Source organism: Aquarana catesbeiana, linkage group LG01 (genome assembly GCF_042186555.1).
Source record: "Aquarana catesbeiana isolate 2022-GZ linkage group LG01, ASM4218655v1, whole genome shotgun sequence".
Taxonomy (NCBI): Eukaryota; Metazoa; Chordata; class Amphibia; order Anura; family Ranidae; genus Aquarana; species Aquarana catesbeiana.
This window is the reverse complement of record NC_133324.1, coordinates 641,512,891-641,537,432: the sequence shown is the minus strand read 5'-3', so window position 1 is coordinate 641,537,432 and position 24,542 is coordinate 641,512,891. Positions and strand designations below refer to the sequence as shown.

The 24,542-nt window shown below is 43.2% G+C and overlaps 1 protein-coding gene across 1 annotated transcript in view; it reads right to left on the bottom strand.

Moving 5' to 3' along the window:
• The window catches only part of SMARCAD1 (SNF2 related chromatin remodeling ATPase with DExD box 1), a 193,097-nt gene that overhangs the window by 113,466 nt on the left and 55,089 nt on the right, over nucleotides 1-24,542 (bottom strand). Inside the window, exons 6-7 of the mRNA XM_073601046.1 lie at nucleotides 20,774-20,862; nucleotides 15,692-15,793 (exon numbers count right to left, since the gene is read on the bottom strand). Of these exons, the coding sequence (XP_073457147.1) occupies nucleotides 15,692-15,793; nucleotides 20,774-20,862 (191 nt within the window). The remainder of the gene's footprint in view (nucleotides 1-15,691; nucleotides 15,794-20,773; nucleotides 20,863-24,542) is intronic.

Genomic DNA, 24,542 nt, shown 5'->3' with positions numbered 1-24,542 from the left:
AGATTTTTTGCAGACTTTTGTCTTAAGATTTACCAAAACCATGTAGTGCAAGGGCCTGCCTGATTGCATATAAATTGAAACTCTTAAGGTTTGACCTCATATTATATGGGTTTTGGTAAATCCGAAGACAGAAATCTGCAGAAAATCTAATAGTGTTTATGGGGTCTTCGAGTTTGAGCCCTAGAGGTTACAGTAAAATCCGTGTAACTGTTCTGCCACAATAACTTGGACAATGACACCCTAGACCAGAAGAATCATTGAAAGTATAAAAATATCCAAAATTTGGGGCTGACATCAGAACATTAATAGAGGGGAAATCTTCCAATAGGGACACCACAGGATTCCCTCAAAAAAGAAAAAAAAAAAAAAAAAAAAAACGTTATAATCCTCCCTTACTCCAAAAATTGTCTTTAGTGACACTTTAATGTACAGTGAATAAAAGGGGACACAATGTGTTAAAGCATAGTACAAGCAAGCTACACTGTTCAAGGTTAGCATACAATAAATGCCTACAATTTAGTAAGGGGTTAACGTATACAGGCAGGTAAAAATGTGGCCTAATCGTGTACAGAAAAGTGACTGAAAATAGCATATTAAAGGTTAAGATAGGCCAAAATATTAATGCTGTGGAGTGGCTGCAATGAACTGAGGCCCCCCTTAATCTGCAGGTTCAGGTTTCATACCAAACCTTCACCTGTCATCTCCCTCAAGTCAAGATAAAACAAAGTGTGAGAACACAACTGTACGAATGGTGTGGCCTTCCTGTTTCGTCAGAAGAAAAGATATACTAAGCAGTGCCTCTAGGGAATGAATAAGATGGAAAAGAATGCAGCAGTGGTGACATGTGCTCCTTTTTGCAGCTTACTGGTGAAGCTCACCATCACTTTACTTTAAAGAGCTGAAAGGGAGAAACACGGAAGTGTGCTAGGTTTTCAGACAAACCTTTTAACAATTTTTAACAATGTGACAGTGTGTCAGCAGTCTGCTGACAGAGAAAGAGTTCAATCACCATGCGGAGGAAGAAGTTGGGCAGAATAAAGAACTATTGCAGGCTCTGTAAAGAGTCAAAGGAAGACTTGTGGACAAGCCACAGCAGATTGAAAGGAAGCAGGGCAAAACATTGGCATTATGGGATGCTTTTTTGCTTAGGGCACAAACAAGTGTACATGTGGTAGCTCTAGAAAACTCAGTGATGACAAATCTACAAACAAACATAGATGTATTCATTAGACATGATTAAATATGTACAGTATATAAACATAATAAAAACAGATGTGTTATAGTGAAAGCAACCTCAAACATCACCATGTATGAAGCCTTATAATGTATATGTGCAAACAACTGGAAACCCTTAACTGTCACCATTCCATACTGTCCAGATAATGTTTCTTTGCACAGAAAATGTTGATTTCCAGTTGAGCAATAGCAGAGCTGCAGCTGACAGCAATCACCAACAAAGTGGGTTTTGTACAGTGTGACCTGGTCAGAAATATCCCATGACAAAATCTTAAAACTATGGCAGCCTAATATTTACTGTGCCTTGCAAAAGTATTCACCCCCTTGGCTTTTTAACCATTTTGTTACATTACAGGCTTTAGTTTATTTATTTCAGGTACTTATATAGCGCCGTGAACCGTACCAGGCCACATGCCCTCAACATTCGGAGGGTGCTTTGGGGTAGCCCCCCAAAACACCTTGTCCCCATGTTGAGGAAAAGGGCCTCATCCCCACAACCCTTGCCCGGTGGTTGTGGGGGTCTGCGGGCGGGGGGCTTATCGGAATCTGGAAGCCCCCTTTAACAAGGGGACCCCCAGATCCCGGCCCTCCCCCCTATGTGAAATGGTAAGTACCCCTACCATGTCACAAAAAAAACTGTCAAAAACGTTAAAAATGACAAGAGACAGTTTTTGACAATTCCTTTATTTAAATGCTTCTTCTTTCTCCTATCTTCTTTCGGTTTCTTCCTCCGGTGTTCTTGTCCGGTATCTTCCTTCTCGGCGTCGGTGTCTTCTTCCCTTCTTCTCCTGGGGCCGCTCCGCATCCATGATGGCATGGAGGGAGGCTCCCGCTGTGTGGCGCTTCTCCTCTTCTGACGGTTCTTAACCGGTTCAATACAGGGCATTTTCACCCCCTTCCTTCCCAGGCCAATCTTTAGTTTTCAGCGCTGTTGCACTTTAAACGACAATTGCGCAGTCGTGCGACGTTGTACCCAAAAAAAATTGACGTCTTTTTTCCCCACAAATAGAGCTTTCTTTTGGTGGTATTTGATCACCTCTGCGGTTTTTATTTTTTGCGCTATAAACAAAAGAAGAGCGACAATTTTGAAAAAAAAAAACACAATATTTTTTACTTTTTGCTATAATAAATATCCCAATTTTTTTTTAAAAAAACAAATTTTTTCCTCAGTTTCGGCCAATACGTATTCTTCTACATATTTTTGGTAAAAAAAATTGCAATAAGCGTATATTGATTGGATTGCGCAAAAGTTATAGCGTCTACAAAATACGGGATAGATTTATGGCATTTTAAAAAAAAAAAAATTTATTTTTTACTAGTAATAGCGGCGATCGTGATTTTTTTTCGTGACTGCGACATTATGGCGGACACATCGGACACTTTTGACACATTTTTGGGACCATTCACATTTATACAGCGATCAATGCTATAAAATTGCATTGATTACTGTGTAAATGTGACAGGCAGTGAAGGGGTTAAACACTAGGGGGACACAAGGGGTTAAATATGTTTCCTAGGGAATGATTCTAACTGTAGGGGGCGGGGACGTACAAGGGGAGGAGACCGATCAGTGTTCCGCTGTACTGGGAACACAGATCGCTCTCCTCACAACTGACAGGACGTGGTTCTGTGTGTCTACACACACAGATCCACGGTCCGGCCCGGTTAACGGGCAATCGTGGGTGGCCGGCGGACATCGCGGCAGCCGGGCACACGCACCGGGTCCCGAGCAACGCGGCGGGCATGCGCGTGCCCCCTAAACAGCCGGGAATCCCAGGCCGTCATATAACGTCCACCCAGGATGGGAGATCCCATCTGTGGACGTCATATGTCTATGGCCCGGTGCTGAAGTGGTTAAATAACGGAGTGGTTTGACGCAAGGGGACTTGATGGGGACTTCCCTGTGGCATCCCCTGTGACGTCGGAGGGGGCGGGGTCACCTGTTACATAACCCCGCCCCCTTCTGACGTCACGGGGAATGCCACAGGGTAGTGCGTCAAGTCCGGTGCGTCAGCAGGGGCGGGGTCACCGGGTGGCCCTGCCCCCCCATTATTTAAGAACCGTCAGAAGAGGAGAAGCGTCACACAGCGGGAACCTCCCTCCATGCCATCATGGATGCGGAGCGGCCCGAGGAGAAGAAGATAAGCAGACGCCGCGGAGGAAGATGCCGGACGAGAACACCGGAGGAAGAACCAGAAGAAGAAGATGGAGTAAGAAACCAAAGGAAGATAGAAGATAGAAGAAAGAAGACGCATTTAAATAAAGGAATTGTCAAAAACTGTCTTTTGTCATTTTTAACATTTTTGACACTTTTTTTGTGAAATGGTGTACCCCCTTACCATTTCACACAGGGGGAGGGCCGGGATCTGGGGATCCCCTTGTTAACCACTTGCCGACCGCCGCACGACTATATACGTCAGCAGAATGGCACGGGTAGGCAAAAGGACTTACAGGTACGTCCTTGCCTGCCCGCGGGTGGGCGGTCGGCAAATCTCCCACGGCGATCGGTGGTGAGGGGGAGGCCATCCATTCGTGGCCCCCCCCTCGCGATCGCTCCCAGCCAATGGGATCATTTCCCTGCCTCTGTATTGTACACAGAGGCAGAGGAAATGATGTCATCTCTCCTCGGCTCGGTATTTTCCGTTCCGGGCCAAGGAGAGAAAACTGCAATGTGAGTGCACCAACACACTACACACACAGTAGAACATGCCAGGCACACAAAACACCCCGATCCCCCCCCCGATCGCCCCCCAATCACCCCCCCCCTGTCACAAACTGACACCAAGCAGGTTTTTTTTTTTTTTTTTCTGATTACTGTATTGGTGTCAGTTTGTGACAGTTACAGTGTTAGGGCAGTGAGTGTTAGGCCCCCTTTAGGTCTAGGATACCCCCCTAACCCCCCCTAATAAAGTTTTAACCCCTTGATCACCCCCTGTCACCAGTGTCGCTAAGCGATCATTTTTCTGATCGCTGTATTAGTGTCGCTGGTGTCGCTAGTTAGTAAGGTAAATATTTAGGTTCGCCGTCAGCGTTTTATAGCGACAGGGACCCCCATATACTACCGAATAAATGTTTTAACCCCTTGATTGCCCCCTAGTTAACCCTTTCACCACTGATCACTGTATAACCGTTACGGGTGACGCTGGTTAGTTTGTTTATTTTTTATAGTGTCAGGGCACCCGCCGTTTATTACCGAATAAAGATTTAGCCCCCTGATCGCCCGGCGGTGATATGCGTCGCCCCAGGCAGCGTCAGATTAGCGCCAGTACCGCTAACACTCACGCACGCAGCATACGCCTCCCTTAGCGGTATAGTATCTGTACAGATCAATATCTGATCCGATCAGATCTATACTAGCGTCCCCAGCAGTTTAGGGTTCCCAAAAACACAGTGTTAGCGGGATCAGCCCAGATACCTGCTAGCACCTGCATTTTGCCCCTCCGCCCGGCTCGGCCCAGCCCACCCAAGTGCAGTATCCATCGATCACTGTCACTTACAAAACACTAAACGCATAACTGCAGCGTTCGCAGAGTCAGGCCTGATCCCTGCGATCGCTAACAGTTTTTTTTGGTAGCGTTTTGGTGAAATGGCAAGCACCAGCCCCAGGCAGCGTCAGGTTAGTGCCAGTAGCGCTAACACCCACGCACCGTACACCTCCCTTAGTGGTATAGTATCTGAACGCATCAATATCTGATCCGATCAGATCTATACTAGCGTCCCCAGCAGTTTAGGATTCCCAAAAACGCAGTGTTAGCGGGATCAGCCCAGATACCTGCTAGCACCTGCGTTTTGCCCCTCCGCCCGGCCCAGCCCAGCCCAGCCCACCCAAGTGCAGTATCGATCGATCACTGTCACTTACAAAACACTAAACGCATAACTGCAGCGTTCGCAGAGTCAGGCCTGATCCCTGCGATCGCTAACAGTTTTTTTGGTAGCGTTTTGGTGAAATGGCAAGCACCAGCCCCAGGCAGCGTCAGGTTAGTGCCAGTAGCGCTAACACCCACGCACCGTACACTTCCCTTAGTGGTATAGTATCTGAACGCATCAATATCTGATCCGATCAGATCTATACTAGCGTCCCCAGCAGTTTAGGATTCCAAAAAACGCAGTGTTAGCGGGATCAGCCCAGATACCTGCTAGCACCTGCGTTTTGTCCCTCCGCCCGGCCCACCCAAGTGCAGTATCGATTGATCACTGTCACTTACAAAACACTAAACGCATAACTGCAGCGTTCGCAGAGTCAGGCCTGATCCCTGCGATCGTTAACAGTTTTTTTGGTAGCGTTTTGGTGAACTGGCAAGCGCCAGCCCCAGGCAGCGTCAGGTTAGTGCCAGTAGCGCTAACACCCACGCACCGTACACCTCCCTTAGTGGTATAGTATCTGAACTGATCAATATCTGATCTGATCCGATCAGATCTATACTGGCGTCCCCAGCAGTTTAGGGTTCCCAAAAACGCAGTGTTAGTGGGATCAGCCCAGATACCTGCTAGCACCTGCGTTTTGCCCCTCCGCCCGGCCCAGCCCAGTCCACCCAAGTGCAGTATCGATCGATCACTGTCACTTACAAAACACTAAACGCATAACTGCAGCGTTCGCAGAGTCAGGCCTGATCCCTGCGATCGTTAACAGTTTTTTTGGTAGCGTTTTGGTGAACTGGCAAGCGCCAGCGGCCTAGTACACCCCGGTCGTAGTCAAACCAGCACTGCAGTAACACTTGGTGACGTGGCGAGTCCCATAAGTGCAGTTCAAGCTGGTGAGGTGGCAAGCACAAATAGTGTCCCGCTGCCACCAAGAAGACAAACACAGGCCCGTTGTGCCCATAGTGCCCTTCCTGCTGCATTCGCCAATCCTAATTGGGAACCCACCACTTCTGCAGCGCCCGTACTTCCCCCATTCACATCCCCAACCAAATGCAGTCGGCTGCATGAGAGGCATTTTTATGTCCTCCCGAGTACCCCTACCCAACGAACCCCCCAAAAAAGATGTGTCTGCAGCAAACGCGGATATAGGCGTGACACCCGCTATTATTGTCCCTCCTGTCCTGACAATCCTGGTCTTTGCATTGGTGAATGTTTTGAACGCTACCATTCACTAGTTGAGTATTAGCGTAGGGTACAGCATTGCACAGACTAGGCACACTTTCACAGGGTCTCCCAAGATGCCATCGCATTTTGAGAGACCCGAACCTGGAACCGGTTACAGTTATAAAAGTTACAGTTACAAAAAAAGTGTAAAAAAAAAAAAAAAAAACACAAACAAAAATATAAAATAAAAAATAATAGTTGTCGTTTTATTGTTCTCTCTCTATTCTCTCTCTCTCTATTCTTCTGCTCTTTTTTACTGTATTCTATTCTGCAATGTTTTATTGTTATTATGTTTTATCATGTTTGCTTTTCAGGTATGCAATTTTTTATACTTTACCGTTTACTGTGCTTTATTGTTAACCATTTTTTTGTCTTCAGGTACAGCATTCACGACTTTGAGTGGTTATACCAGAATGATGCTTGCAGGTTTAGGTATCATCTTGGTATCATTCTTTTCAGCCAGCGGTCGGCTTTCATGTAAAAGTAATCCTAGCGGCTAATTAGCCTCTAGACTGCTTACAAGCAGTGGGAGAGAGTGCGCCCCCCCACCGTCTTCCGTGTTTTTCTCTGGCTCTCCTGTCTCAACAGGGAACCTGAGAATGCAGCCAGCTGACCATAGAGCTGATCAGAGACCAGAGTGGCTCCAAACATCTCTATGGCCTAAGAAACCGGAAGCTACGAGCATTTTATGACTTAGATTTCGCCGGATGTAAATAGCGCCATTGGGAAATTGGGGAAGCATTTTATCACACCGATCTTGGTGTGGTCAGATGCTTTGAGGGCAGAGGAGAAATCTAGGGTCTAATAGACCCCAATTTTTTCAAAAAAGAGTACCTGTCACTACCTATTGCTATCATAGGGGATATTTACATTCCCTGAGATAACAATAAAAATTATTAAAAAAAAAAAAAAAAAATGAAAGGAACAGTTTTAAAATAAGATAAAAATGCAAAAAAATAATAAAGGAAAAAAAAAAAAAAAAGCACCCCTGTCCCCCCTGCTCTCGCGCTAAGGCGAACGCAAGCGTCGGTCTGGCGTCAAATGTAAACAGCAATTGCACCATGCATGTGAGGTATCACCGCGACGGTCAGATCGAGGGCAGTAATTTTAGCAGTAGACCTCCTCTGTAAATCTAAAGTGGTAACCTGTAAAGGCTTTTAAAGGCTTTTAAAAATGTATTTATTTTGTTGCCACTGCACGTTTGTGCGCAATTGTAAAGCATGTCATGTTTGGTATCCATGTACTCGGCCTAAGATCATCTTTTTTATTTCATCAAACATTTGGGCAATATAGTGTGTTTTAGTGCATTAAAATGTAAAAAAGTGTGTTTTTTCCCCAAAAAATGCGTTTGAAAAATCGCTGGGCAAATACTGTGTGAAAAAAAAAAATTAAACACCCACCATTTTAATCTGTAGGGCATTTGCTTTAAAAATATATATAATGTGTGGGGGTTCAAAGTAATTTTCTTGCAAAAAAAAATAATTTTTTCATGTAATCAAAAAGTGTCAGAAAGGGCTTTGTCTTCAAGTGGTTAGAAGAGTGAGTGATGTGTGACATAAGCTTCTAAATGTTGTGCATAAAATGCCAGGACAGTTCAAACCCCCCCCAAATGACCCCATTTTGGAAAGTAGACACCCCAAGCTATTTGCTGAGAGGCATGTTGAGTCCATGGAATATTTTATATTGTGACACAAGTTGCGGGAAAGAGACAAATTTTTTTTTTTTTTTTTTTGCACAAAGTTGTCACTAAATGATATATTGCTCAAACATGCCATGGGAATATGTGAAATTACACCCCAAAATACATTCTGTTGCTTCTCCTGAGTATGGGGATACCACATGTGTGAGACTTTTTGGGAGCCTAGCCGCGTATGGGACCCCGAAAACCAAGCACCGCCTTCAGGCTTTCTAAGGGCGTAAATTTTTGATTTCACTCTTCACTGCCTATCACAGTCTCGGAGGCCATGGAATGCCCAGGTGGCACAAAACCCCCCCAAATGACCCCATTTTGGAAAGTAGACACCCAAAGCTATTTGCTGAGCGGTATAGTGAGTATTTTGCAGACCTCACTTTTTGTCACAAAGTTTTGAAAATTAAAAAAAAGAAAAAAAAAATTTTTTTTTTTGTCTTTCTTCATTTTCAAAAACAAATGAGAGCTGCAAAATACTCACCATGCCTCTCAGCAAATAGCTTGGGGTGTCTACTTTCCAAAATGGGGTCATTTGGGGGGGGTTTGTGCCACCTGGGCATTCCATGACCTCCGAAACTGTGATAGGCAGTGAAGAGTGAAATCAAAAATGTACACCCTTAGAAATCCTGAAGGCGGTGATTGGTTTTCGGGGTCCCGTACGCGGCTAGGCTCCTAAAAAGTCCCACACATGTGGTATCCCCGTACTCAAGAGAAGCAGCAGAATGTATTTTGGGGTGCAATTCCACATATGCCCATGACCTGTGTGAGCAATATATAATTTAGTGACAACTTTGTGCAAAAAAAATAAAAAATAAAAAATAAATTGTCACTTTCCCGCAACTTGTGTCAAAATATAAAATATTCCATGGACTCAACATGCCTCTCAGCAAATAGCTTGGGGTGTCTACTTTCCAAAATGGGGTCATTTGGGGGGGGGTTTGTGCCATCTGGGCATTTTATGGCCTTCAAAACTGTGATAGGTAGTGAGGAGTAAAATCAAAAATGTACGCCCTTAGAAATCCTGAAGGCAGTGATTGGTTTTCGGGGCCCCGTATGCGGCTAGGCTCCCAAAAAGTCCCACACATGTGGTATCCCCATACTCAGGAGAAGCAGCTAAATGTATTTTGGGGTGCAATTCCACATATGCCCATGGCCTGTGTGAGCAATATATCATTTAGTGACAACTTTTTGTAATTTTTTTTTTTTTTTTGTCATTATTCAATCACTTGGGACAAAAAAAATGAATATTCAATGGGCTCAAAATGCCTCTCAGCAATTTCCTTGGGGTGTCTACTTTCCAAAATGGGGTCATTTGTGGGGGTTTTGTACTGCCCTGCCATTTTAGCACCTCAAGAAACGACATAGGCAGTCATAAATTAAAGGCTGTGTAAATTCCAGAAAATGTACCCTAGTTTGTAGGCGCTATAACTTTTGCGCAAACCAATAAATTATTGACATTTTTTTTACCAAAGACATGTGGCCAAATACATTTTGGCCTAAATGTATGACTAAAATTGAGTTTATTGGATTTTTTTTAGAACAAAAAGTAGAAAATATCATTTTTTTTCAAAATTTTCGGTCTTTTTCCGTGTATAGCGCAAAAAATAAAAACGGCAGAGGTGATCAAATACCATCAAAAGAAAGCTCTATTTGTGGGAAGAAAAGGACGCAAATTTCGTTTGGTTACAGCATTGCATGACCGCGCAATTAGCAGTTAAAGCGACGCAGTGCCAAATTGTAAAAAGTGCTCTGGTCAGGAAGGGGGTAAATCCTTCCGGGGCTGAAGTGGTTAAAGGGAGCTTCCAGATTCCGATAAGCCCCCCGCCAGCAGACCCCCACAACCACAGGGCAAGGGTTGTGGGGATAAGGCCCTTGTCCCCATCAACATGGGGACAAGGTGTTTTGGGGGGCTACCCCAAAGCACCCTCCCAATGTTGAGGGCATGTGGCCTGGTACGGATCGGGGGGGGGGGGGGTGCTCTCTCGTCCCTCCCTCTTTTCCTGCGTGCACGGATAAGGGTCTGGTATGGATTTTTGGGGGGACTCCACGCCATTTTTTTAAAATTTTGGTGCGGGGTTCCCTTAAAATTCATACCAGACCTGAAGGGTCTGGTATAGCTTTTGAGGGGGACCCCACACCATTTTTTTTTTTTTTAATTTTGTCCGGGGTTCCCCTTAATATCCATACCAGACCTGAAGGGGCTGGTATGGAATTTAGGGGGACCACCCACGTCATTTTTTTTTTTTGAAATTTTGGTTCGGGGTTCCCCTGTGGGGAATTGCCATGCCGTTTTTATCAATGAACTTTTATGTGTATTGTCGGACCGGCAATTCATTAAATAACCGCGAGTATTTTTAAATGACTTTTTTCCCCCTTTGAAATTTAATTTTGCTGTCAGACTGTTCTAAACACGGGAAACATGCGCCCCTTTACAGGCATACTATAGACACCCCCCAGGTACGAAATTTAAAGGGATGTTACACTTTTATTGTTTCACTTTAAGCATTATTAACCACTCCTGACTGGGCGTCATATACAGCGCGCATCAAGTCGATCGGTGGAGCGGTGTGTCAGCCTGACACACCGCTCCACCGATCTTGGTAAAGAGCCTCCGGCGGAGGCTCTTTACCACGTGATCAGCCGTGTCCAATCACGGCTGATCACGCTGTCAATAGGAAGAGCCGTTGATCGGCTTTTCCTCACTCGCGTCTGACAGACGGGGGGTCTGCGCCGATTGTTTATCAGCGCAGCCCCCCCTCAGATCACCACACTGGACCACCAGGGATCACCACTAGGACCACCAGGGAAGGGGCAACATGTGGATGGCCAGGTATGTACCCCATGGCCGTCCACATGTGCCCAATCTGTGCCAATCAGTGCCCACAAATGGACACTGACTGGCACCATTATGTTTCAGATCTGCCCAGCAATGCCACCAATAAGTTTTATCAGTGCCACCAATCAGTGTGTTCAGTGCCACCTGTCATTGCCCATCGGTGCCACCTGTCAGTGCCACCCATAAATACCCATCGGTGCCGCCTACGAGTGCCCATCGGTGCCGCCTACGAGTGCCCATCGGTGCCACCTACGAGTGCCACCCATCAGTGCCACCTATAAGTGCCGCTTATCAGTGCCACCTATAAGTGCCGCTTATCAGTGCCCATGAGCGCCACCTCATCGGTGCCCATCAGTGCCGCCGTATCAATGCCCGTCATTGAAGAAGAAAACGTACTTATTTACAAAAAATTTTAACAGAAACAAAGAAAAACTTGTTTTTTTTCGAAATTTTCGGTCTTTTTTTATTTGTTGCGCAAAAAATAAAAACCGCAGAGGTGATCAAATACCAACAAAAGAAAACTATTTGTGGGAACAAAATGATAAAAAAAATTTGTTTGGGTACAGTGTAGCATTACTGCGCAATTGTCATTCAAATTGCGACAGCGCTGAAAGCTGAAAATTGGCCTGGGCGGGAAGGTGTGTAAAGCAGGGTTCCACTCAAATTTTTAACCTAATCTTACCCCCTTCAGTTAATTGCACAGATGTTTAAATGCCGCACAAATTTTTTTTTTAGCACTGTAATTACCTTTTTATTGTACTTTATTGTGGTACTTCCTGTCTCTCCTCCCATGGGCGTAGGCATGTTTATTGCCTTTCCCCAGAGCCGCACTGTCTCCTGGGTTCTTAGTGTCAGGCTTCCCAAGATTCAGTGCGAGACGATGATCATGCGTGTGAACAAGCTGTGAATGAACAGCATTCACCGCATCCAGGAAATCAATGCTTGTGGACTTCACATGCCCACAAGCAAGATAGAAACAAACCGCCAGCATCACATTTTTTAAGTTATTCTTCAGTACGAAAACAGACAGAAGAAGAAATATTACACCCAAACTGTGAGTATTATTTTGGGGTTAGCAAAGTGTCTCAATGACCTAAAAAAAAAAAAAAAAAAGATTGGTCGCCGGACTCACGCTTTAAGTGCCTGGTATTGAAGTGGTTAAAATCACTGCTCCCGAAAAAACGGCCGTTTTTAAAACTTTTTTTTGCATTGATCCATGTCCCCTGGGGCAGGAACCCGGGTCCCCAAACACTTTTTATGACAATAACTTGCATATAAGCCTTTAAAATTAGCACTTTTGATTATTCATGTTCGTGTCCCATAGACTTTAACGGTGTTCGCATGTTCAAACTAATTTTTGCCTGTTCGCAAGTTCTGGTGTGAACCGAACAGGGGGTGTTCGGCTCATCCCTATGCGTATGTATTCAGCCCCTTTGTTATGAAGCCCATAAAAAAGCTCTGGTGCAAACAATTACCTTCAGAAGTCACATAATTAGTGAAATGATGTCCACCTGTGTGCAATCTAAGTGTATTGATGCCTAAGAGGGCAGTAATCAGAGAGGCAGCATAGAGAGCTAAGGTAACCGTGGAGGAGCTGCAGAGTTCCACAGCAGAGACTGGAGTACCTGTACATACAGTGGGGACGGAAAGTATTCAGACCCCCTTATATTTTTCACTCTTTGTTATATTGCAGCCATTTGCTAAAATCATTTAAGTTCATTTTTTTTCATCATTAATGTACACACAGCACCCCATATTGACAGAAAAACACAAAATTGTTGACTTTTTGCAGATTTATTTAAGAAGAAAAACTGAAATATCACATGGTCTTAAGTATTCAGACCCTTTGCTCAGTATTTAGTAGAAGCACTCTTTTGATCTAATACAGCCGTGAGTCTTTTTGGGAAAGATGCAACAAGTTTTTCACACCTGGATTTGGGGATCCTCTGCCATTCCTCATTGCAGATCCTCTCCAGTTCTGTCAGGTTGGATGGTATACGTTGGTGGACAGCTATTTTTAGGTCTCTCCAGAGATGCTCAATTGGGTTTAAGTCAGGGCTCTGGCTGGGCCATTCAAGAACAGTCGTGGAGTTGTTGTGAAGCCACTCCTTCATTATTTTAGCTGTGTGCTTAGGGTCATTGTCTTGTTGGAGGTTAAACCTTCGGCCCAGTCTGAGGTCCTGAGCACTCTGGAGAAGGTTTTCATCCAGGATATCCCTGTACTTGGCTGCATTCATCTTTCCCTCGATTGCAACCAGTCATCCTGTCCCTGCAGCTGAAAAATACCCCCACAGCATGATGCTGCCACTACCATGCTTCACTGTTAGGACTGTATTGGACAGGTGATGAGCACTGCTTAGTTTTCTCCAAACATACCGCTTATAATCAATGCCAAAAAGTTCTATCTTGGTCTCATCAGACCAAAGAATCTTATTTCTCACCATCTTGGAGTCCTTCAGGTGTTTTTTAGCAAACGCCATGCGGGCTTTCATCTGTCTTGCATTGAGGATAGGTTTCCGTCGGGTAACTCTGCCATAAAGCCCCGACTGGTGGAGGGCTGCAGTGATGGTTGACTTTCTACAACTTTCTCCCATCTCCCGACTGCATCTCTGGAGCTCAGCCACATTGATCTTTGGGTTCTTCTTTACCTCTCTCACCAAGGCTCTTCTCCCCCGATAACTAAGGTTGGCCGGACGGCCAGCTCTAGGAAGGGTTCTGGTCGTCCCAAACGTCTTCCATTTAAGGATTATGGAGGCCACTGTGCTCTTAGGAACCTTAAGTGCAGCAGAAATTTTTTTGTAACCTTGGCCAGATCTGTGCTTTGCCACATTTCTGTCTTTGTGCTCTTCAGGCAGTTCCTTTGACCTCATGATTCTCATTTGCTCTGACATGCACTGTTTGCTGTAAGGTCTTATATAGACAGGTGTGTGGCTTTCCTAATCAAGTCCAATCAGTATAATCAAACACAGCTGGACTCAAATGAAGGTGTAGAACCATCTTAAGGAAGATCAGAAGAAATGGATAGCACCTGAGTTAAATATAGGAGTGTCATAACAAAGGGTCTGAATACTTAGGACCATGTGATATTTCAGTTTTTCTTTTTTAATAAATCTGCAAAAATGTCAACAATTAGGTGTTTTTCTGTCAATATGGGGTGCTGTGTGTACATTGAGGAAAAAAATGATTTTAGAAAATGGCTGCAATATAACAAAGAGTGAAAATTTTAAGGGGGTCTGAATACTTTCCGTCCCCACTGAAGGACGACAATAAGCCGTACGCTCCATAGAGTTCGGCTTTATGGCAGAGTGGTCAGAAGAAAGCCATTACTTTCAGTAAAACACAAAATGGCACGTTTTGAGTTTGCGAAAAGGCATGTGGGAGACTCCCAAAATGTATGGAGGAAGGTGCTCTGGTCTGATGAGACTAAAATTGAACTTTTTGGCCAAAGAAAACGCTATGTCTGGCGCAAACCCAACACATCACATCTCCCAAAGAACACTATCCCCACACAGTGAAACATGGTGGTGGAAGCATCATGCTGTGGGGATGTTTTTCAGCAGTCGGGACCGGGAAACTGGTCAGAGTTGAGGGAAAGATGGATGGTGCTAAATACAGGGATATTCTTAAGCAAAACCTGTACCACTCTGTGTGTGATTTGAGGCTAGGACGGAGGTTCACCTTCCAGCAGGACAATGACCCCAAACCCACTGCTAAAGCAACACTTGAGTGGTTTAAAGGGAAGCATATAAATGTGTGTGAATGGCCTAGTCAAAGCCCAGACCTCAATTCAATAGGAAATCTGTGGTCAGACTTAAAGATTGCTGTTCACAAGCGCAAACCATCCAACTTGAAGGAGCTGGAGCAGTTTTTCAAGGAGGAATAGGCAAAAATCACAGTGGTAAGATGTGGCAAGCTCATAGAGAGAGACTTATCCAAAGCGACTTGGAGCTGTGATAGCCACTAAAGGTGGCTCTACAAAGTATTGACTTTACGGGGTGAACTGTTATGCACATTGACTTTGACTGTTATTTTGTCCTATTTGTTGTTTTTCCCGCGATCACGGGAAAGAGCCAGAACTGGGATCTATCAATGTGAACAGACAGATCTCCGTTCTGACAGGGGAGGAGAGAGAGATCAGCTGTTCCTAGTGATTAGGAACAGCGATCTCTCTCCTCCTCCAATCAGTCCCACCCCCCCAGTTAGAAACACCTCCCAGGGAACACATTTAACCCCTTGATTGCTCCCTAGTGTTAACCCCTTCCCTGCCAGTGACATTTACACAGTAATAAGTCGCAGTGCCGCTAAAAATCGCAGATCGCCGCCATTACTAGTAAAAAAATATATATTTATCCCCTATTTTGTAGACGTGAAAACTTTTGTGCAAACCAATCAATACACGCTTACTAGAATACATATTTGCCTAAACTGATGAAATTCGTTTTTTTACATTTTTATGGGGATATTATAGCAAAAAGTAAAAAATATTGTTTGTCAAAATTGGTGCTCTTTGTTTTTAGTGCAAAAAATAAAAACCGCAGAGATGATCAAATACCACGAAAAGAAATCTCTATTTGTGGGGAAAAAAGGACGTCAATTTTGTTTGGGTACAGTGTTGCATGACCTCACAATTGTCAGTTAAAGCTACGCAGTGCCGTATCTCAAAAAATGACCTGGTCATTAAGTGGTAGTTTTCTCCTTCTCACGCTAGCTTACGTTCCAGACACAAAGTACTGTGAATAAGACTTTTCACTTGTTGAATGCCTAAGAAATTGCGCACTTCTCATCTGCACTAAAAAGAGAATCCATGCAAAGCACAACCGAAAACAAAGCAACTGTGCTCTGACCTCCTTATCCAAATCAGGAAAATGCTTCTGCAGCTTTTTTACACTGGCCTCTTGTTTTTCCCATTCTTCTTCAGAGCCCGAGCTGTCACTGTCCACACCAAACTGCAAAAGATCAAAAAGCATGTTTTAGAATGAGACAATTCAGAAATGCATTGACCGAACAAAATCGAATAGATGTAAACATAAAACAATAAGACTCATACTAAAATAAACTAATATATATTTTATTGACCACTGTGGAAGAGAGAAGTTCTCATGCTGTAGAATTTGGAGCACCAGAAGAAAGAAAAAAAAAGTCTTACTCTTGCACCTAAAGAACTAGTCACGAAATGGGAGAGGCTTGCTAGATCCGTGGATCAGGGTGCTAAAAATGATCCATGTGCTAACAACTTTTTAGTTTTTTTTTTTCCCCTCTAACATTTGTATGTGCTTTAGATTTGAAGTAAGCGCATCACTCCCGACCTAAGTTTGAAATATCACAGGGTGAAGGGTCTCAAATTATTTGTACATTTATACTACAGATAACAAGCTTGTCAGAACTTAACTTTAAAGAAAAGGGGCTGGGCTCCATTATATTGTTTCTTATCACTGGTGCAGATTTATCTAAGTTGCTCTAAGAGGTTTTCTGGGCACTTTAATAGGAGACCTACCAACACTTTCCAAATTCCTTCAATCCCCAATCACTGTGTTCAGCCACAGGGAGTGAAAAACAGCTGGTACTTTGGGTATGATGAGTATGTGACTAGGTCTTCATCCTTCGGGACAGAAATGGTGTTTGGCGATTGCTTGCACATCAATTACTGTCAAATGGGAGTGAGGAGTAGGTTTCAAGATAATACTTGGAACTTACACACTTCTGCCTTTTGCATTCATTAGACTCTCTACACCAGCCTTTTTCTACCAGGGTGCCTTGGGAAAAATACCAAATTGCCCCAAACGGCACCAAATATTGTTAACAAGCCTGAGAGAGGATCAAACCTGTCTTATTACACAAAGCCACAGGTTTTGATTGTGTAGCATTAGAACATTGGGCACTGTGTGGACCAGTCACTGGTATCCCAACAACCAATGATGTCATTGATTGATGAGAAGGATGTTGAGCGTCTGCACAGCATCCTTGTGTGCTCCTCCCCTGCCTCACTGTCAGCACTGGTGTTACTTTAGCCAAAATAGAGAGAAACAAAGAGGAGCAACTCTGGAATACTAGCCCATACCAATGTGCAAAGGTGTATTTGCTTTGTAAGAATAAGGGCACATTCACACTTCAGATGTGGTGGACTGCATTGGGTGGCTATTCCAGCACAGCCCTATTGCATGACAAGGCAAATCGCCTTGTCTCTGGTGTGCCTGGTTCCAACCACTGTGTTATGGTGGTGTGTGGGCAATGTGTGCTGAGAAAAGTACCAAGTACAGTACTTTATCCCAGCACAGTACGAGGCGACGGACTGCGGCCAGCAATTGAGCTTATCGAAACGTCTGACATTTTAATAAAGAAAAAAAAAAGAGAAAAAGTGAACAGTGCAAAGGAAAAAGATCAATGCATCAGCGCTGTGGCAATCACACCGGACAACACAACAGCCGTTGTGTTGTAACGGAGCGGCTGCTGTGAATTAGCTCTAAATGACCTTTAATTTTGGATGTCCTATGTGTGTGGATGATGCTGCATTATGTAACACTATTACTTTTCTACACTATTCAATTGTGTACCTTGGGATTGTACAGAATTTTAAACGGTGCTTTGACTGAAAAGAGGTTGAGAAACACTGCTCTACATGCACAAAAACAAACAAACAAAAAAAAAAAAAAAACATGCAACATTTTTCTGAATGTCCTGGGCAAAGCCACTACTCACCATGACCATGCATGGAGTTGAAAATAACATCTAAAACTTGCACTCCACAGTGATGAGTACAGAGAAAGAAAACCTTTCTACAGTGAATTAGCATGTTAATTCTAATTCACTGTAGATCTGAGGCAATACATGCACCTAAGATGTTACATGAAGCCTCCGAGGCGTACACAATTTTATTAGTATAGAGATTTGCATCCACCAGATTCCCTTATGGTCTCCTTTGAAAGAGGCATTTACAAGCTGCATCTAGGACAGAAGCATGCACACAAAGGTAACCAATGCCAAAAGGAAAGGAGTGCAAGACTGAACGTGGATGTAAAATACATTAGAAGGTAAAAACATCCCTAACCTCAGGAAGTAGACAGGCTGTCTCCAAAATAAATTTGACTACTTTTTTTCCAGATAATATAAAGAAAGTCTGGACATGTCCAATACAATTATAGCTGAGCTAAAAACTTTTCAAATTTTATTACCTTAAAAGCGTGTCCATAATTCATAGCTTTCCTGAATCATAAGTACTATAAAACAATGTTTCACATAAAAACAGATTTGAGCATAAATTAACTTTGGGATGGGAAGTTGCTCCAGTAAACACTTAAAGCTCAACTCCTGGCACACATCTCCTCTTGAATAATTGTAGGTGTGTATATACATCTTTAAAGAATATGTGAACCCTTACTTTGTAAAATAACCCATTCAATTTAAAAAAAATGAAGGCAAAATGTGTGTATAAATAAAACAGTGCAGCGCTAAATTCATGCATAAATTCAATCAAGATATATGCAGAAGTTCATAAGTGAAAAAATTAATGTATGAGTTCCCAAATATATATCCAGAAACAGTTCATGTATATAGACGAACACTCAGGAAGGGAAAGGAATCCCTCCAACCATGAGAGTGATGAAAGTAGGAATAGGTGTCACCCAACAAGGTAAATGAAGCCACACTTACCAGACATTATGTGACCTCCTGACACGCACACACTTTACTACGCATGCGTGATTGATGGTCGGCCATCTTGCTTTCTGGAACTACCATTACATTACCACACGCTTGTTTTCAGCTACTCAAATGTGAGCGTTATTCTGTTTTAGCATGATATAATTTAAAACCAGTTTAATGTTATGTGGATTATTCCTTCGTTACATGGTCTGAGCCGTAACCACCCTGGAGGGTGTGTTATTGTGAGATTACTTCCTGGTTTGACTCGTTTTTGTATGGCGCGTATCCGTTGACGGGTGCGGATGTTTGGGCTATCCCGAGCCTTTTGGCTTGGATACTGTAATAAGCGCAATTGACTGCTCTTATCAGGAGGTCACATATTGTCTGGTAAGCGTGGCTGCATTTACCTTGTTTGGTGACACCTATTCCTACATTCATCACTCTCATGGTTGGAGGGATTCCTTTCTCATCCTGACTGTTCGTCTATATACATGAACTGTTTCTGGATAGCCATTTGGGAACTCATACATGAATTTTTTTACTTATGAACTTCTGCATACATCTTGATTGAATTTACGCATGAATTTAGCTCTGCAAGTTTTTTATATATATTTACTTTATGTCAGGTGTTTGGATATTGTGCACAGCTGCTTTTTATTTCAAATTCACAACTACTATTTTTCACCATTGGCGCAGATATAAATGTGTGTATTTATATACACACACACACACACACACTACTGTAAACACTTTAATAAGTAATTACATGATCTCGGTTCTCAGCTGCACAAGGGGCTTACGGAGGGGTGGATGGAGACTGCAGGGTGAACCATGCAGCAGAAGGCAGAGAAACAACAGTACACTGGTATTCCCAGGTTAGAGCTGTGCAGGGAAGGTGTCAGCAGAAGGCTGTGCTCCCAAGGAAATGCAAAGAAGAAAACTGACCACGCTGGGCTAGAGGTTCTTCCATGCAAAGAACAATGCATAGAAAACAGGATACTTTTAAATACAAGTACATGGTAAAACAGGCACATATGGGAAATAAGAAATGTCGGGGTAACATACTTTGGGTTTTCAAACATCCTGCTCCTGCTGTCACAGAAGCCAGGTGTGCTTTTTGGTGCACAAAGACATCTACTTCCTCCTCAGGAGACCAGTTACTCCTGCCTGCTTTTTATCTTCTAAAATACTATCCCCCGTCAGTGAGTTGCAAAGTAAGGCCCTTGCTCTCTGGAAAAAAAGAATTGATCTTTTGGCAAAAATCCAAAACACCTGCCGAGTCTGAATCAGAGCTCTCAAATCAGCAGGGAGCATAAGCTTTGCTGATTGTAGAGCTATAGGTCTGACTCAGTAGGGTGCATGTCAGATCTCTGCAGAGAGACCACTATTACCACACAGAAAGCAATAGTCCCACTTTGTAGCTGCTCGTAGGGAACAGACTTTTCTACTCAGAAGGAATATCACCTGCAAGACATTGAACAACTTTTATTTTGATATACCTGTAATACATTCTTAGGGGGTTTAAACAGAGGGTTCAATTGTGTTTTAAAGGAAACCTGTACTGAAAGAAAGACCTGCTACAACTGATCTTAGCTACTGAAAACCCCAGTTATTGTCAGATCTGACTTCAATAGTTGCTTTTCTGTTAATAACTGCTATGTAGCAACTGGCATGCTGAAAGCATGGCACAAAAATTCTTTTCAGCGTGAACAATACAAAAGCCAACACCTCCAAAGACACTCTGGCAGCACCCTTATTGACACAGAAATCTCTATTTTGCAACACACAACACAAAACGCACAAGACAATCAGAGGTGACCAATTGTTATCAAATACATTCAATTAGAAAGTAGAGGGGGATTCTTACTGCAGGAGTCTATCCTATACTGTTTGAATATCAATAGAATGGTACAAATCCCTAACGTGATATTGCTAGATTTCAGAGTTGTATGGTAGCCAAGTATTTTCCACAACTTCCTACAAAGCAAAGGCACAAGGTTCAAGGTTATTGTTTTGATGCAAGTGGGTACATTTTTCCTATGATTTCCTCCAGTTGAGCATCAACTTAAAAACATGAAAAGGTTCTAGAATGTAGACATATAAACTTGTTTGATACTGGTAAAGTCAGTAGATTGTAAACTCCTCCAGGGCAATGACTGATATACAAAGAATACTTGGATCTAAAGTATTTTGATGCTATGTGTAGTGAAAATGAAAACAAGCAAAATGGAACAAATAAACTGGCAAGTCTTGGAAGAAGCAACTGACAGTGTCGCACAAAAACTTACAGAATCAGATTTCTTCTTTTTTGCAACCTTTTCCTCGACTCCATCCTGGGGACGGTCATCTGCCTTTCTTTTCCGAGATGAATTTTTTTCTAAATATGTTAAACAGGTATATTATAAACATTACTGTGCTGACACATGCTTACAATGCAAATACATTAGTCCACAACAGTGTCACGAGATCTAGAAAAGACAGCAAAAAAAAAACAAAAAAAACACAAAACGGACTCCTTTTAAAAAGGTACACAGAATGACAGATACACATTTGAGCTGACTGATGCTTAGGGCTCTCTATAGTGGAAGCCTGCTGCTGTGTGAAAAGGCCGATTTGTGTTGGGGGAAACCTATGGGGGGGGGGCACCCTGTTAGTAACTGACATGACACTAGTTTAGTGGCTTGGGCGAACACATTTTGTTTAATGTTAGTTTAAATAGTATCTCATAAAAGGGAGTACACCCCTCACATTTTTGTAAATATTTTATTATATCTTTTCATGTGACAACACTGGAGAAATGACACTTTGTTACAATGAAAATTAGTGCGTGTACAGCTTGTATAACAGTGCAAATTTGCTGTACCCTCAAATTGACTCAACACACAGCCAATAATGTCTAAACCGCTGGCAACAAAAGTGAGTACACCCCTAAGTTAAAAAGGCCAAATTGGGCCCAAAGTGTGAATATTTTGTGTGGCCACCATTATTTTCCAGCACTGCCTTAACCCTCGTGGGCATGGAGTTCACCAGAGCTTCACGAGTTGCCACTGAAGTCCTCTTCCACTCCTCCATGATGACATCACAGAGCTGGTGGATGTTGGAGACCTTGCACTCCTCCACCTTCCATTTGAAGATGCCCCACAGATGCTCAATAGGGTTTGGGTCTGGAGACATGTTTGGCTAGTCCATCGCCTTTATCTTCAGCTTTTTTAGCAAAGGCAGTGGTCGTCTTGGAGGTGTGTTTGGGGTTATGTTGGAATACTGCCTTGCGGCCCACTCTTCGAAGGGAGGGGATCATGCGCTGCTTCAATATGTCACAGTACATGTTGGCATTCATGGTTCCCTCAATGTACTGTAGTGCCGGCAGCACTCATACAGCCCCAGACCATGACACTCCCACCACCATGCTTGACTGTAGACAAGACACACTTGTCTTTGTACTCCTCACCTGGCTGCCGCCACACACACTTGATACCATCAGAACCAAATAAATGTATTTTGGTCTCATCAGACCACAGGACATGGTTTCAATAGCTCATATCCTTCGTCTGTTTGTCTTCAGCAAACTGTTTGTGGGCCTTCTTATGCATCATCTTTAGAAGAGGCTTACTTCTGGGAAGACAGCCATGCAGGCTGTCTGACAGGCTGACCCCCCACCCCTTCAAACTCTGCAGTAATGCTGGCAGCACTCATACGTCTATTTCCCAAAGACAACCTCTGGATATGACACTGAGCATGCGCACTCAACTCCTTTGGTTGACCATGGCGAAGCCTGTTCTGAGCAGAACCTGTCCTGTTAAACCGCTGTATGGTCTTGGCCACCGTGCTACAGCTTAGTTTCAGGGTATTGGCAATCACCTTTTAGCCTAGGTCATCTTTATATAGAGCAACAATTCTTTTTTTCAGATCCTCAGAGTTCTTTGCCATGAGGTGCCATGTTGAACTTCCAGTGACCAGTATGAGAGAGTGAGAGCGATAACACCAAATTTAACACACCTGCTCCCCATTCACACCTGAGACCTTGTAACACTAAGGAGTCACATGACACCGGAGAGGGAAAATGGCTGATTGGACATTTTCATTTAGGGTTGTACTCACTTTTGTTGCCAGCAGTTTAGACATTAATGGCTGTGTGTTGAGTTATTTTGAGGGGACAGCAAATTTACACTGTTATACAATCTGTACACTCACTACTTTACATTGTAGCAAAGTAATTTCTTCAGTGTTGTCACATGAAAAGATATAATAAAATATTTACAAAAATGTGAGGGGTGTGCTCACTTTTGTGAGAATATAAAGTGTGTGTGTGTGGATATATAGATATATCTATATATCTATATCCACACACACTATATTACTAAAAGTATTGGGACGCCTGTCATTACACGCACATGAACTTTAATGGCATCCCAGTCTTAGTCCATAGGGTTCAATACTGGGCTGGCCCACCCTTTGCAGCTATAACAGCTTCAACTCTTATGGGAACTTGCTCTTCCATGTCTTTATGGACCTTGCTTTGTTCACTGGTGCGTAGTCATGTTGGAACAGGACGGGGTCATCCCCAAACTGTTCAAAAAAGTTGGGTGCATGAAATTGTCCAAAATGTCTTGGTATGCTGAAACCTTAAGAATTCCCATCACTGGAATTAAGGAGCCAAGCCCAACCCCTGAAAACCCCCCCCACACCATAATCCCCCTCCACCAAATGATTTGGACCAGTGCACAAAGCAAGGTCCATAAAGACATGGATGAGCGAGTTTGTGGTTGAGAAACTTGACTGGCCTGCACAGAGTCCGGACCTCAACCCGATAAAACACCTTTGGGATGAATTAGAATGGAGACTGCGAGGCAGACCTTCTCATCCAGCATCAGTGTCGGATCTCACAAATGCGCTGCAGGTGGAATGGTCAAACATTCCCATAGATACACTCCAAAACCTTGTGGACAGCCTTCCCAGAAGAGTTGAAGCTGTTATAGCTGCAAAGGGTGGGCCAACTTAATATTGAACCCTACAGACTAAGACGGGGATGCCATTAAAGTTCATGTGTAAAGGCAGGCATACTTTTGGCAAGATAGCAAGTATATACATTTTTTTTTGATTCTTCATTGCTTTTTGCAAATCAGTCGCCTGCATTCGTACGACCTATGTATTCACATAGTTGGCAGAGAACAAGGATTTCTCCCAAACACTGGGTTGGTTTACCAAAACCAGTTCTGCATAGACATCAATAAGCTTCCAGATTTTTTTTTTTTTTTTTTTTTTGTCAAAGCTAAAAACTGAACAAGCTAAAGTTAGAAGCCGATTGGTTACCATGCACAGCTGAACCAGATTTGTACTCTACAGTTTAGTAAAACAACCCCACCATTTCCTCAGGGAAAGCACCACTTTGGTTGGGACTCCGGAATGAGATATAGCTCCTTTCCATATTACAAATATTTCACATTTGGCAGACTATTTTTTAAAACACTTTTACAACATTAAACATTTAAACAATAAAATGCATGCAAAACATTATTTAATCTGTGACATCTCTTAAAAGCACTTTCACCTTTTCCATTCAAGACAAAGCGACACACTCAGCAGTTAGCTCCTCCAAAGCAAGGTATACTCACTGATCCATACTCCACCACCTACCCACTTCTATTGTTACAAAAAAATGAGGCTTCTAGGTATGAGGGGCATGTGGTTTTCACTATATAAGCATGCTTGGGCCCGAGTGGCCAATCAGGTCCAATTCATTACTACATTGGTGGGAGTTGGACAATCCAGAGGGCCGAAGAGTCATTCAAGCAAGCTCTACCACCCTTAAACCCTGAATCTTACCCAGAGTGGACTAGAACAGTGGGGAGGCAGCAAAGGGGCATGGAACAGTGAGAATACTTTGCTGTGGGTGAGCTATCGGGAGACACTAAAACAAAAAATAGTGCAGCGCTCCAAAAAAAAATCAGCTTAGTGTTTAAATACAGCAAACATAAGGTATATGATAATATATCATAAAATTATGTGCATGTGTGTACAAAATGACAAAAGATATACAAATAAATATAAAGTGTACAA